A 16,470-nucleotide genomic window follows, 5' to 3' on the forward strand; every position below is an offset into this window, starting at 1 on the left:
TTTTTATTTAAAACTTTTTCCATAAACTGGGAGGAAAATGAGGATTTTTGTGGCTGACTTTATTACTTCTGAGATTTAAAATCAGTGTATGGAAATCATTTTTGTTCTCACCAACAGGCACTCTGTATGCGGGAACCAGCCGGGGCAGAAACACAGCTACAGGAAGTTTTAATGGAAAAAGTAGAAGGCTGACCCGGTCAGCAGGGGTGAGTAGAGACTAAGACAAATTCCATTTTCAATAAAGCAAGAACAGTGGGGTTCAGATAAAGAAAAGGAAACAAAAAACTTAATTTTGTTGAAAATTCTTATTATTTGTGTTGTAAGAGAGAGGCCTATGTCAGAACCAGTCATTCAAGACTCAGATCTGACTCTGTATCGAAACAGTGCAATTGATCGCATCTATATAATGTGACCATTACAAACACCACTGTATTGGCAGGAAGTTTGCATTCACAGCTTGAGATTATGGGTCTGATTCTCATTTACAATGAGGCCCTTTACACTGCTCTGGTAGGGTAAAGAGGCCTTGAAGTGGGTGTACATTTTCACCCACTTTAAAACCTCTTTATACTTAAACTATCCTGTAGAAAGACCTACAATCAAGCCCTGTATAATGGGCCCATCCCAGGACCCTACATTTGTAAATCCCCAAACTGGGAGAACGTTAGGCTCCCAATCCAAACTTCCTGGCTTGGGTTCATCTCTAATTTTTTCTAAAGATCAGTTCCATGTTTTTTGGTAATATAGAATAGTTTCTCTTAACTAATAGATACGTAAATGCAGGCGATACCTAGGAAAATGCTAAACATTGCTTCAGTATCAGACCCACATTTCTTAAGACCTGAGTCAAAGCTCATTGAAGTCTATGGGATTTGGCTGTTAATGAATACTAAGCTATATATGATAACAATGATTATTATTATTCTAGACCTATAGAATATATATTATTATAACTCTTATGGTTAATGTTCTGCAAAGTGCTATTTGCATTTACATGTCTGTAAAAATGTTTATCATCAACAGACTGAAATGAAAAAGAAATCCTGGAGGAATTTTTTAAAAATTGGATGTGCTTGCTTATTAATTAACTGTTAACATAGTATAGGGTTCTTCCACTAGGTATAGGCCTGTGTAAATAAGCATATCAGTGTCTCAGTTTTCCCTTCTGTAAAGTGGTGGCAATAAAGCACATCTCAAAGGGGTGTTGTGATGCTTGATTCATCAGTGTTTGTAAAAGCACTTTCATATCCTCAGATGAAAGGCACTTTAGAAGTGCAAAATTAGCATTAGTAACACTAGATAAAATGCCCTTTTGAGTATGAATCATGCTTTTGCCAAGAAACTACTTGAATTAAAAGAAGCTGATCATCCAGAAAGACTGTTTCCAAACATCTGTGTCTCTAATCTCTTGGTTTTCTAAGTAGCATTCAGGGTTTAACTGAGCAATTCAACTTTACTGTCACAGTTAAAAAAGAACCCTGCGTGATGTTTTGGAAATGTAGGGGTCTCTTTATTTGCAGGCAGAGATATGAGACTTGATTCTTATTTATACTGAAAGCCCATTACACTGACATATCCTTAGGGTATGTCTTCATTGCAGAATTAACCCAGGCTTTTGTTTCTAGTTCCCTTCCTGTCCCCACACAAAACCCTCTTATGTTTGATGGTGCTTTCAACCACGGTAGCTGGGGCTATAGGCCAAAGCCGGAGTGAGGCTTTCATTTGGGCTGGGAACCCACCCGCTTTGCAGTGAGGATACCGGCTTAGCCACTCAAATGTTGATAATCCTCCACTGCCTTCCCAGAAGGACAGACAAGTTCTCTCACAGTTCACTAAGAAAGAACCATAAAGCGGTTCAACTTACTGTAGCAGCAGAAGTCCTAGTGACACACATGGGGGAGTGCAGCACCACTGAGGACACAGTAACTTGAGTGTGTCTTTGCTGTGTGGGGGGCTTACTCCTGTGCTAAGCTAACCTACATGCTGATCACTTATGGTCAGGGTGCTGGAACAATTTGTATAGCGGGGGTGCTGAGAACCATCAAACCAAACTAAACCCTGTATATGATGGAAACCACTTCAAGCCAGGAGATGCAACAGCACCCCTAGTTCCAGCACCTATGCTTGTGGTAACCACAGTGAAAACGTATCTTTAGAGTAAATAAAAATGAGGCCCATGATCTCCCAGATGCACGTGAATGGCACAATGGTGATGTCATCAGCTAGCTAGGAAATTCTGAGAGGCACCGAAGATTCAGGTCTTCCGGCATAACCTTCAATGGAGGCACAAAATTCAGAAAGCCCTAGAGAGTTGATCCCGTACAACTGGATTTTCTACACAGGGAAATTTACCAGTATAATTCTACTGCTATAGTTATACTAGAGAAACTCCCCATATGGAGACTTTTATTGTGGAATAAGAGTGCCTTTTTCTGCTTTTAGCATATACCAGTTCCAAAGTCACATCAGCTAAACTGGGAAAAGGCACTCTTCTTCTTGAATAATAATGTCCAGCTAGGGAGTTACACTGATATCGCTTTAGCCATTTAAAGATAACAGCATCATTATGCTGATAAATTTCCCTGCTTAGACAAGCCCCCTAAGTCCCTTAGAGAGGCTTTCAAATTATATGTCCTCTGCTACATATTCATTTTTGAAAAGCTGCTCTCACTGGGGGCTAGGTGACTCAGGTGATTTAATAATGACACACAGAGCCTTGCATCCCTTGATTACCAGTTCAAATCCAGCCCAGGCTGATAGTGAGTGACTATGTGATGACACTAGTGAAATGAACTGATAGTCTGTTTCCAGTGGACAGCTGTCCCTCCTTTGTTTGCCATCTCAGTCGACAGACTAAAGACAGAATGGGATAGACTGTGAATTGCTGTACCCCCTGGCCTCTAGAAGGGGCCCCTCAAGGGCAAGGTAGAGACCCATTGTTGGGATGGAGTGGGGAAGCTTGCATTGACACCACCTTTTAACAGCCATAAATTCACTAAGAAAGAAAATGCAGAGGTCAGGATCCCATCTGCCTGCTTAATTCAGCCCAGTTCACAAAGAATTGTTCACGTTACTTTGTGTTACAATTTTACTTTTCTTTAGGAGGAGGAAATGCAAATCTAATGAACAATGGGATGTCCCATGGTGTGGGGTCCAATCATCAGCTCTTAAGAGAGAGAGAGAGAGAGAGACTGCAACTTGTAAGGAGTCTTATTGATTTTGAAAAGGATGAGCTCAGTCGGAGGGACTTCAGATTATCTTCTTCAGGCAGAAGCAGAGGCAATGGTCTGCTTCAGGTGTTTTCTAATAGAAAAAAAGGCACTAATCAAAAAAAAAAGTCTGCTCATCTTTTAGTTTGGCATTTACTGAAGAACCTAGAAAGTGCTAATTTCATTCTCCACCCTTTGCCACTAGCACTTCTGCAGCTGTTTCTGCTGTTCATGGGAACACATTTTGCAATAGCACATTGTGTCAGGCAATCCTACCTCCTGTGATCAAGGACATTTGCATTTAAAGACACTTTCTCATGACAAAAATATACCTTCCTCGTATGGGTTTGACTGTGTCAGTGCTATATAGACAGAGTTGGGAAAGCATTGAAAGGTTAAAATACTACTCAGATAATAGAAACAGAAACAGAAGTTCAGTTGCTCGCCCAGCCCTGCTGTCTGGCCATTGGGTGGAAGGGGATGGTGAAAAGGGCACTCTTAGCTCTTCCCAGAATTCTTCTGTGGCCCTGTAAGTAGTGGAGGATGGTAAACAGGACTGGCTTATCCCAGAGCTGCTCTGTGGAAGCAAGGGTAAAGAGAACAGGGCACTATCTGGCCCCGGATTTCCTGTTTTTGGTCCCTTGCAATTACATCCTCTCATGCAAAGCCCACTGAGGCTCCCTGCAGGTGCAAGGGTCTGCTCATATGGATCCAATTGCAGAATTAGTGCCTTTTTGTTATAGCCCATGTTTTCAGAACAATATAGTCCTGTAGAACTGCTAATGTGTCGTTTGCCTTTCCTCGTTAATCTCTGCTTCAGTGCCATCTCCTCCCGTATTTGAGATTAAAAAATGAAACAAAAACAATCAAATGTTCAGATTTCTTTAAAAACTGTTAGGACTCCAGTAAGCTCTATTCCTTTCCCCCATATTCTCTGTCGTGGACTTTGTGCTTCACACCCTCCTGCTGCTATCTGATGCCATTCTGAATGATGATGTTTTACTAATTTAGAACGTAAGATACTTAAGAAAGGGGATTTTGACTTGTTACACATCTGTAATACATGATGCAAATCTATAGCACAACATATATAACCTCAGACAATTATTAGCCACTTGTTACCTGGACTATGCAAACTTCTTTGAGATCTGAAAAACTGGACTGAAGAACAGGCACCTGTTCATGAAACTTCCAGTGTTCCCTGCTTCTAACTACAGTACAGGGGCGGCTCTAGGATTTCCGCCACCCCAAGCAGGGCGGCATGCCGCGGGGGGCGCTCTAGCGGTCGCCGGTCCCGCAGCTCCGGTGGACCTCCCGCAGGCACGCCTGCGGATGCTCCACCGGAGCCACGGGACCAGCGGCCCCTCCACAGACACGTCTGCGGGAGGTCTACCGGAGCCGCAGTCCCAGCGGACCTTCTGCAGGCATGCCTACGGGAGGTCCACTGGAGCCGCCTGCCGCCCTCCCGCTGGGATGCCGCCCCAAGTGCGCGCTTGGCGCGCTGGGGTCTGGAGCCGGCCTTGCTACAGTATATTGCCAATACCAAGAGATCAGCTTTCTTATCTATTGAGACCTATTCTCTACAGGGCAGGGATTATCTCTTCCTCTGTATTTGGAAAACACCCAGCAGCCTTTTGGTGCTACTGCAGTCTCCATAATAACTAATAGTAATCAATTAATCTTTTGTCAGGATATAAAGATGATTTAAATGCAGTGTTTTCCCCCACATAATTCCCATATTACACAGACAATGTGCTTTCTGTTTATTTTTGACGAGGACCATTCCTATGATTTTGACTGAAATACTTTAAGCAACTGATTAGGTTACCCATAAGATCTCTAATGAACAAATCACAGCTTACTTAGCACATTGCATGGTAGCAATCTGTGAGGATATGCTTAGTGTATGTTTCACTTTTCCTTCTTTCCACCCCACCCCCATCTTAGACAGGCACTGGAGAGCAGGTTAGGGCTATTCTGGAAAAAGAGACCAAATTCTCCTTCCATCTCAGTTCCTTCATATCTCATACTAATACTTATGTCCAGGCAAGCGAATACCAAGGCACCCTCACTTAACAAGCATTCCCTTTTTTAACCAGCGTGGAGCTAAGTCATTCTATGTTCCAATTCACCATTTAAAAATGGGAGACTCTTTCAGAGACCTCTTCAGTACTAGCAAGTAACTGGGAAGAAAACTGATTTAGAGAAAGCAAGCAGATTCCATTGGCTTTGTGCCTGATGTCATCCTTAGGCTCCATCTACACTTGAACTGCAGCCCAGGCATCTGACGTGGTGACAGTATAGTTGTCCCTTAACCTGGTTAGAGTCTGGTTCAAAGTTGTAGTGTAGAACTGACCATGTCCTGTTAACTGGGTTCAAGCCTTGTACTGTGCACTGTGTTGTAACTTTGTTAGAGATCAGACAACTGGCAATCAGGTCCTCTGACTCATTTACACTTGTAATGTTGATAGGACTTACTGGGTATGTCTATACAGCCTGCAGAGAGTGCTTGGAAGTTGCGGCTCAGGCTGGAGTTTGGGCTCTTGAGCTCACCCTCTCTGTAGCCTTTAGAGACCAAGCTCCAGTCTGAGCCTCAACTCCAATGTGCTGTCTACGCAGCTAGTGCTAGAGGGCTAGCGCTAGCCCAAGTCCGTCGATTGAAGGTGGGACGTTCGCTGCCACGGGCTGTGTACACATACCTTATAGGAACAAAGCTGAGGTGGTTCAGATTGCTATTCAGCAGCTCACAAGGTGATGACCTAGTCATGTAATGCAGTTGACAGTGGAACCTAATAACAGTCTTGAGTGTTTTGACAATGGGGCATGAGTGTTCAATGAAAAACTTTAACAGCTTGGAAAATGTGGGTGTGAAGAATTAGTGGCAAATACTTTTATTGGATGTTTTATTTGAAGGTTTGAAGGTGTGCATGTGCCACAAGATGGGGTTGGATTAGTACTTCTGTAGCATCAAAATACTAGTGCCTAACTCTAGTATCACATCATACGCACCAGTGCATGTACAATCCCAACAGTTCTGGGACTGAGCACTAGTTTTGCAGTGATCACAGACTTCCATAAAATAAAGCGCAGGTCACAAACAGCAGAAGCACAGTAGTGACCCCATGCTGGAGTAATTGCACATTCGTAATGATGACAATATGGAGCCACCTTGGGCAGTACCAGGCTGATGAACAGCAACTCCCTTTCTTATGTCTGCCTCTCTGTCCATCAAAAAAAAAATGCTGCAAATCACATCAGTCTCTCTACGTGCTACATCCAATGAAACTCCCTATAGATCTGGGCCAGGCCAAGGGCCGACTGGGGGGTTTGAGCCCCCCCGGAGCCCAGAGGAAGCCAGCACCTTTGCCCAGTCCTCTATAGTTTCACCCTTTGCTAACATACACTGAATTGAAACCTGTCGAACAGCTGAGAGGTAAATGTATTCTGGGAATAGATTTGTTCCATTAGCTGAAATTAGTGTTAAGCGTGTTCTGCTGTCATTTGCTTCCCATACAGCTGTCACAGCATGTGTTTGTGCCATTTTACAATATATGTCAAATATAAGTGGAAGTCAAACAACTGCAAATGGTTAGGTAAAGAGCAGCTTTCTTTTCTTTGATTCAGCATAAGGAAATATCCTGCTTCCATCTATATTGGCTTTGAAATTAGTTTTAGCAAATACATACAGGAACAGTACACATAAGCATGTTGAAAATAGTGAGCATGTTTAGAAGGAGTGTCATTTAAGTGTGTAACAGCAGTGCTGGCACAGTGACCCTGCAGAGATGATTATGCTGGCTAATGATTAAAAAATTGCAAACAGCTGTTTCTTTAGCCTGTGGAATTGCAAGAGCAGGGATTTGAGGCAAAGAGCGCCAATCACAGAAGAGATAGTCACTTCACACAACAGGAGGTCTAAGGGCATGCTGTACATTCTTTATATATATTTATACAACTGAGTCCAAGTGCTGCTTATGGAGGTAATTGAATTTTTATTGATGCCATGTAACTTCCTACACCTTAATTTTTTGTAACTTGCATTTAATTTTTGGTTTTATTGTTTACACACACAGAGTTTTACAGTTTAAACAAACTTAATCTACATTCTCACAATGGCAATGAGCCTTTTCAGAACATTTTGCTAGTAAAGAGACTCTGATGCAATCTTCTCTTGACACTGATCATCTATGGTGGCTTTTAACCTTAGTCTCATCTCAAGCTCTTTCCACCTATGGAATGCTCTCTGGTGATTTGCTGTCTTCTCATGGCATGCCAGATTTCTAGACAGATTTTTCCAGTCCTTTGTGCCTGTAGAACCCAATGTGGCTGGAACATTAGACTGGAAGAGTTTGCAACAAAAACAGTATGCAGCATTCAGGGTTTTTGAGTACATAAGCCATGGCCTCTCCACTTTGTCACCATTGGGGATTTCACACCAGTAATGTGTTACATGGAAACTTCTGTTTTCATTGTCTTTGGGGAACATGAAGTTTTTCACTTGCTGTGGCCTATGCAGTACAAGGAAGTCCCTTAGGCTACTGTTCAAGTGGGTCCACAGTCCTGGATCATCTCGACTTAAGGAACTAAACTCAGCAGCAGCTGTTTTTTGCACCTCCACCACACTCTTCTCTGATCTACACTTTTCTTCAGGAATGTGCATGGTTACATCCATTTGAGATGGAGATATGGATGCTGCAGTAGCTGCCAGATCTCCTGCACTTTGACTATCTGGAAGATCAGGCATCTCCTCACCACTCTCATCCTCACTGGGGCCGGAAGGCTCACCGTGAACATTTGTGTCCACTGCATGCATCCAATGAAGTGTGCTGTAAGCCCACAAAAGCTTATTTGTCTCTAAGGTGCCACAAGTACTCCTGTTCTATTTGTGTCTATGTATCTCAGGAGAGCTCCTTCCTGCTTAGATAGAAAAGCTTCCTTTGCTTTCTTTCTTTTTCTGAATGCTGCCCAAGAGGGGTGTTTTCTTCTTTCACTCATGTCTGCTGTCCTGTGCCAGCTAGAGTGGCTCTCAACACTCAGTTGAAGGGGACAAATAAGCAGGCTGGTAGCAGAGCCTGAGTGAGGGAAGATATCAGTGTCTTAAGGGCCTAATTGGCTCCTACTATTTCAGTTGATTGCCTGTTCTCCTCAAGTGGGTTCAGGAAAGCAGCAGGAAACAGGAAGCTCCCTGAGAAGCTGGTGTTAATCAGACCAGGCTCCTGGGGGTGCTAGAGAGGTACATAAGAGGCTCCTCCTCCTCTCTCTTCCTGCAGCTCCTGCTGCTTTCTGTTATTCCCTCTCACCTTTTCTCCTGCCTGCCTGTTATGTCTCTTGTGCTCTCCTTTCTCCAGCACAGCACTCCACCATCTCTGTGCATCTAAAGCAGAGAGAATACATATGCACCAGCAGCAGACACAATTTTCTATACTCTGTGTCCTAGAGGTGCCCCCCCCCCAGTCTGGCATCTGAGGCAGCCACCTCAGTTTGCCTCATGGTAAGGCCAGCCCCGATCACTCAGTGGCCCCACTGATTGTCTGGCAGACTTCCTTCTTCTGATGTACTTTTTAAAAATTACTATTAGTTTTGTCTGTTTTGTTAGTTGTTCTTCAGATTCTTTTTTGCCTAATTATATCTTTACACTTGACTTGCCAGAGTTTACTCTCCTTTCTATTTTCCTCAGTTGGATTTGACTTCCAATTTTTAAAGGGTCTCTAACTGCCTGTTTTACTCTGTTTTTCAGCCATGGTGGCATTTTTGGTTTGCTTATTATAATTGTTTTGTGTGGGGTATACATTTTGTTTGAGCCTCTATTATGGTGGTTTTAAATAGTTTCCATGCAGCTTGCAGGTATTTCACTTCTGTGACTTTTTCTTTTAATTTCCGTTTAACTAGCTTCCTCATTTTTGTGTAGTTTCCCTTTTTGCAGTTAAATGCTACTGTGGTGGGTTTATTTGGTATTTTCTCCTCTATAAGGATGTTAAATTTAATTACATTATGGTCACTAATACTGAGCAGTTCAGCTATATTCACCTCTTGGACCAGATCCTGTGCTGTATTTAGGACTAAACCTAGAATTGCCTCTCTCCTTGTGGGTTCCAGAACAAGTAGCTCCAAGAAACGGTCATTAATGGCATTTAGAAATTTTCTCTCTCTGTCCTGTCCTGAGGTGACATGTGCCCAGTCAATGTTGGGATAGTTGAAATCCCCCACTATTACTGAGTTTTTTGTTTTTGTAGCCTGTCTAATCTCCCTGAGCATTTCACAGTCACTGTCACTATCCTCATCAGGTTCTCTATAGTATAGTTCTTGTGTATATTCTTATTATTCAAGCATGGAATTTCTCTTCATCCAGATTTTACAGTATTAATTTAACTTTTTTACTATATTTGACTTTATGCTTTCTTTCACATATAGAACCATTCCCCCCTCAGCATGACCAACCCTGTCATTCCTATAGATTTTATAACCTGGTAATTACTATATCCCATTGATTATCATTGTTCCACCAAGTTTCTGTGATGCCTATTATATCAACATCCTTATTTTAAACCAGGTATTCAAGCTTATCCATTTTAGTATTTAGACTTCTAGCATTTGTATACAAGTACTTATAAAATTTGTCAATATTTAGTTGACTGCCAGCATGTGATGGAACTTAAGAGGACTCTTCTTTATTTGACTGTTTCATTCGGGTCCTACCTGTCCTTTACCCACATCTATCCTCTCTTCTTTACTAGCATATAGAGTACCCCATTTACTATATCCTTCCCTAAGATATGTCTCTGTCCAAACCCCATGCTCCTCTGCATCTGTTGGCTTTCCCCCAGCTCTTAGTTTAAAAACTCCTCTATGACCTTTTTACATTTACATGCCAGTAGTCTGGTTCCTTTTTGGTTTAGGAGGAGCCCAGCCTTCCTGTAGAGGCGCCTCCTATCCTAAAAGTTTCCTTGTGTTTCTAATAAACCTAAATCCCTCCTCCAAACACCATCATCTCATCCACACATTGAGATCCTGCCATTTTGCCTATCTACCTGGCTCTGACTATGGAACTGGAGGAATTTCAGAGCATGCTGCCATGGAGGTCCTGGACTTTAATCTCTTACTTATCCACCTAAATTTGCCCTCCAGGACCTCTCTCTTACCTTTCCCTATGTCAGTGGTACCTACACGTACCACGACCACCATCACGGCACATAAGTCTGTCTAGGTGTCTGGAGAGGTCCACAACTTTTGCACTCAGCGGGCAATTCACCATGAGGTCTAAATGCAATAAAACCTTGCTCATTCTCACTTAGCTAATCTGCAGATTTGATAATTCTGCTAAAAAAGGCAGCCAATAAAGATTTAAGAGTGCTGGGGTCAGATCTCCTATTACTTTTACAAACTACAACAACAGAACATTCACTGGCAATCTATGAAGTATTATTACAAATAATTAAAACTAAACTATCACTTCAAAATAAATGAAATAAGTACTTTTGGTGGTACAATATTACTGATGATTTTAATCATGTTTTTTATCTTCCTAATTTCCAATATTTGGTAAACTTCAGCGAGTGCAAATTTTAGCGCTTGTCAGAATTTCCAGGCTCACAATCTTGGAGACTTACATTTATCTAAAAAACAGGTGAAGCTTGAGAAGTGACAGTGCAGGCTTCCTCTCACTGTCCTGCCAATGTGCTTAAACCAGGGGTGGGCAAACTTTTTGGCCCGAGGGCCACATCTGGGAATAGAAATTGTATGGTGGGCCATGAATGCTCAGAAAATTGGGGTTGGGGTGCGGGATGGGGTGAGGGCTCTGGTTGGGGGTATGGGCTCTGGGGTGGGACTGGCGATGAGGAGTTTGGGATGTAGGAGGGAGCTCTGGGCTGAGACCGAGGGGTTCGGCTGGTGGGAGGGGGATCAGGGCTGGGACAGGGGTTTCAGGTGCAGGGAGAGGCTCAGGGGTGCAGGCTCTGGGTGGCCCTTACCTCAAGGAGCTCTCAGAAGCAGTGGCATGTCCCTCTTCCAGCTCCTACGGGGAGGCAAGGCCAGGTGGCTCTCCCATTGGAACAGTGGAGGGGAGCCATGTTGCTGCTTCTGGGAACCTCATGGAGCGGCTCCCAACCCTGCTCCCCGGTTGGTGTGCCAGAGGGGGGCCATGTGGAGAGGCCCTCAATCCTGTGCCCTGGCTTGAGCGCCGAAGTGGGGCAAGCCCCAGACCCCGGTCCCCAGGGGGAGCTCAAGGGCTGGCTTAAAACAGCTGGTAGGCCCGATTCGGCCCGTGGGCCATAGTTTGCCCACCCTTGGCTTAATCCCATTCTTTATACTTTGATCTCCATGTCATTTCATTCCTTGGTACCTCTGCTGAGGCTATCAGTATAAATACCAAACAGTGACGGGGTGTAGTGATTTATTGATGTAGAAACCTGGCCAAGGAGACTTGGGCTGAGGTTATGTAATCGTTTACAAAGGCCACCAAACAGCCATTAAATCCATTATTTCAATAGAGCTGGTGAATTTGTTATGGATCAATTATCCAGTGAATTCTGGCCTCAAATCATTTAAGAACTGATCCTGGTTTTTGAGAATGTAGTAGTCATTCACAGGTATTTGCAGAATATTTTAACAAACAAATTTGAGTCTATGGATTGTTTGCGAGCTATTCATTTTAGTTTTTTATTATTTATGGAGTCTGACTGGTCATGTGGGTCACCTGGTATTGTTTTGTGCCCTGATGAGTTGGTTGAAATTTTTTAAACAAAGATAACAATGAATAACAAATGGTGAACAGTGATTACACTTGTATGTGCACAGATGCCTTAGTCCAATATGACACTGTGTGTTTGCATGATGAACAGCCACTATCCAAACATTATCCAAAACCAAAACCAAACCTACTCACACAAATGTGAAGGAACAGCAAATAGGGAATATAAAAGTGGGTGTACAAAACAGCTGTCTGGAATTGCAGAGGAATTTATGAACATTGTCTTGGCAATATTTGACCATCTCTATCTTTCAGTCACTAACAACCAGATTCAAACCTGTGACACAAAGGTGATGGTTTCTCTACATCCCATTCATTGTCTGATCCCTGAGCCATTTATTCTTCCTTACAGCTAATTTTAAGGAACTTCACACACCATGGGTGAGATGCTTCCCACTGCTCCCACTCTCCTGGGCCATATGATAGGGTCAAAGTGGCATAAAGGGGTCCTAAAAGCTCCATATCCAGCTGGAGGAGGATTCCCAGGATGAATCATGTGAGAACTGGTGACAAAGCATTCTCAATGGAGGGGATCTGGCTATAGAACAATCTTCAAGAGGAGATCAGAACAATACAGAGTCTTATCATCTTTAGGAAATGTTGCAAAACCTTCCTCTTTGAGAAAGTCTTTCTATCATAATTGATGCTCACTATATGAAAACCACCTACTATTCCCAATCCCCTCCCCCCAAAAAAAACCTCTGCTCCAAGCAGAATTTTGACCCCCAAAAGTAAGAAGAGTTAGAGATTCCATAAAGTCTGCTAGGGACTTTGTTGTTGCTATTTGGTTTACGTGGAAGATGTTCAGATACTACAGTGATGGCTAGCAGTGTAAAATCCTAAGATAGATAGTTACATTCCCCCTGCATGGGCATTGTGGAAGAAAACCATACTATTACTTCTCATGGATCCCATTGCAAACATTGGTGTAGGTGGTGCACTAATAGGTGGGGTCTGCACTGATGGAGCTTCTGGGCAGTGCTGCAGCGCCTTGGGCGGCCCTGCCAAATTGTAGACAGGGCTGTTCACATTAACTCAGGGGCCTCTCCAGCCCCCAAGCAGAGTCCAGGAGGATGCAAAGGTGGCTTAAAGCTATGCTTCTAGAGGTGCAACAGAGATGCTCATCCAGTGGGTGCAGTTAGGATAATGACACTACTACATAGAGATGCTAGCTCTAGCTTGTAGATAGGACAGAACAAGTACTCTATTATTTTAAGCCTGTGTTGTATTAAATTGTAGCTGCTTATTTAACTTGTAACCATTTCAGCCTTTACGCACTACATGGCAACACAATGTAGATTATGTAATCACAACAGATGGTTGCAGGGATCAAGTAAGAGGCAGCAGGTTTAGAAGCAAGAGTCAGAGATACTTGCAGTGGTTAGCAGTGTTGTCTGCTCTTTCAGTTTCATCATGAGCAATGGTATTTTGGCCTTTACTGCAGACAGTCTCAGGATGGTGGGAGAAGGTGTAGCTTGCACACCATTTTCAGCCCTACCCAGGGGAAAAAACCCTCTGATTGGCTGCCTTCCCCACTTTTCCACCTTCTGGGGAAGAGCAGCCAATCAGAGCTGATGGGAAGCAGGCAGGGCACTTCTCCCCTCCCCTCAGGAGCCGAGAGTAGTTTTCAGCTAGGGGACTTGGGGAAAGGGTGAAGTCGACACCATTCTCACAGGAGGGGAAGGGAGATGAGGGAGCAGAAGATCCTGCAGCTCAGGGCAGCTCTGGCTTGGGAAGGGAGAGAGGGTCTGAAGAACCCTTGGAACTGCTGCCGACCGTCCACTTCCCAAACTCTGAAAAGGGCACCCAGCTCTAAGAAGAGCAATAGTTCTCTGAGGGGCATGGGGCAGATGTGGGACCGGAGGAGCAAAGTTAATGTGGGAGTTGAGGTGTATAATTAATTGCTGAGATGGGGAATTGGCAGATATGGGAGTAGGAGTCCACAGAATTAATTAGTATTTTGGGGCATGAGGAGAAGCTGGAAGCATAAGGCAGCCAATGAGAGCTTCTGCATTGAAAGCCAAAACTGCCTTACTCTATCAATTTGGGAGAGTTGTTATACACACTCTGGCAGTAGGCAGGGGGAGTTCAAAAATCAAACCCACAATAATATAATGTTTAAAACAAATCTTATGATTTGGGGGACCTGGCTTGTGCTTTTTTAACTTTGGAGGTTGGTAATTCTGAGTTAGCTAGTCATCCACTCAGCTGACTAGTAATACATTACATCTGATGATCTAAATGTGCTTTACAAGCATGGATAAATTTAATCGCATTGAACCCTCATGAGAAGAATATCCCCATTTTAGAGATGAGGAAAGTGATGCACAGAGAGATGGACTGTCCGAAGGCAATCAGGCCGTGTGTGGCAGAGTAAAAAATGGAATCCCAGGTCTCTTGACTTCCAGTTCTATATTTTAAAAGTTACTTGCAAAGGGTTTGGAGGAGTGGAATTAAGCTTTTGGGAAAGCAAGGACCACTATGTCTTCCTCAGTTTGTACAGTGTCAATGCTCAACAGATAATAAATAATTAATAATAGTAAACATTCATATGGAGCCAAGCAGTCTACAGATGACAACTCTGTGGTTTATCAATTTCTTGGGATGCACATCAACAATCCATTCGTATTTATTGCTTCTGCTGTACCTTTAAACTGACAACTATTCCTTTCTGGTTAAAAAACACCCCTAACCATTCATCTTCCAAGCTCCTTAGCCTTTACAAAGATTCTTGTCCCCAAACCAAGGCCTCTCCTCTTCAAAAAAATTCCTAATCCTCCAAATTCTGTAAAGTTTTTACTTTATTGGCAGTGTCCTATATAAGCAAATAAACAACTGATAAATACATACAATAACATATTTTAGGAATCACTCTGATGGTCATAGCTCAGTATCTTAAATAGTGTACAAACTCCCTGATAGTTACATGGGGACAGAAGGCAAAGAGCTAAATGAATAGAATGCTGAGATCCCAGAAGGGAATTCTCTTTGCTTTTTGTACCAGGATATTTTTAGTTGGAAACAGAGATAGGTCAGCAGCTCCAAAAACTGAGGGCTTCAAAACCTGGGGCCAGATTCTTAGCTGGTGTAACTTCTTTGACATCAATACATGTGCATCATACTGAGGTTCTGAAGCTTGAGCTTATCTCTAGTTTGAAGTGAAAACAGAAAAAAAATCAGGTATTTTTTCTTGCAATAATTCTGACATATATCCTATGTACAGTAAAAAATAAAAGTGACCTCTGCTGTTTCATCAGTTCAGGCAGAGGCAAAAAATTCCCCTCTGCATTTATAAGTATCATTTATCAAGTACTCTTCCATCTACCATGTTCTCCCAAAGGAAACTATCCTCATCACAAACTTTATTTCTGAAACTTCGTGGGAGGAGGGGAAAAATTGTGTAAACCTTTAAAATGGATGGTTTTAATTTTCTGGATAGGGGCCAAAAGTCTGCTGCTCTCTAATCTGTCTCGTCAAGCCTTCTGCACCCCAAGCAACTGCAATGATTGCTGTATGGATTTACTGTATAGTGTGTTACGTTGCTGTATGCTGTTATGCAGTTTCTGCTCCCTATCCCAGAGGCAGGCACATTTCATATGTGGGTATACTGATTCCTGTATCCAAAGCACATTGGGGTACTTCAAGATTAAAAGGGTTGTATAAATGTAATATCAATTTTTAACACATAGGACCAGATCTTCAGCTGGTGTAAATCAGTGTAGCTGCATTTACTTCAAAGGCCATATGATGTGTGCATCAGCTGAGTATACCCGTACCATTTATTTTAAAGACTTTAAAGAAACACCCACAGGGGTTACATAAAGGCTGGCAGGAAGCTGTGGGGAGAGAAGAGGGAAGAGCTAGGGAGTTAGAGGCCACTCTCCCCTACTGGCTGCAAGCCTGACGCTGCCTGTAGCTACAAGGTGGTGGGAACTTCTACTGTAAATAAAGAGCATGGATGATAGCACCAAAGCGGAGGTCTCTGGCTGGTTTGTGGGTGCAGAAATGGCTGAAGATAGAGGGGCTCACCTGTGCCCTGTTACACATGGGGGCTTGTCTGGGACCTGAGCCAACGGACATGGTTGGCAGCCCGGAGATGGAGGAGACCCTGCAATGGCTCGTCAAACAGCAGGAGCAGATGCAGAAGGCCCTGGAAGGCTTCCAGCAGTCCCACCAGGCCGAGAGAGAGGCCTTGCTAACCTGGCAGGCAGAAAAGCAGAAAAGCCTACAGGACTTTATAAGAGAACAGGCCAACGTGCAGCCTGCAATGAATGGCGAGTCCCGCAGGAGGGGATGGAACCTGGCTGCTGGGCTTGGGACTCTGTAAAATGGACCCAGCAGATGACCCGGATGCCTTTCTCGGTACATTCAAGTGGGTAGACATGGGCACCGGATGGGATAGGGCAACCTGGGCCCTACGGCTGGCTCCCTGCCTGGTGGGAGAAGCTCAAGTGACTTACATGGCCTTGAGCGAGGAACAAGCCCAGAACTATGAGACAGTGAGGGAGGCCATCC

General features: G+C 43.4%; 1 protein-coding gene across 15 annotated transcripts in view; it reads left to right on the forward strand.

Annotated features, from left to right (window-relative positions):
- LMNTD1 (lamin tail domain containing 1) overlaps positions 1–16,470 on the forward strand; it is a 295,495-nt gene that overhangs the window by 248,684 nt on the left and 30,341 nt on the right. For 14 of the 15 annotated variants that reach the window (XM_039520482.1, XM_039520489.1, XM_039520486.1 and 11 more), the window contains one exon: positions 118–206. In XM_039520482.1, coding sequence (XP_039376416.1) covers positions 118–206 — 89 coding nt within the window. Of the gene's footprint in view, positions 1–117; positions 207–3,102; positions 3,786–16,470 lie in introns of those variants that run through there. The other variant, XM_039520493.1, reaches the window with a different exon arrangement.

This window comes from Mauremys reevesii, linkage group 1 (genome assembly GCF_016161935.1).
Source record: "Mauremys reevesii isolate NIE-2019 linkage group 1, ASM1616193v1, whole genome shotgun sequence".
NCBI lineage: Eukaryota > Metazoa > Chordata > Testudines > Geoemydidae > Mauremys > Mauremys reevesii.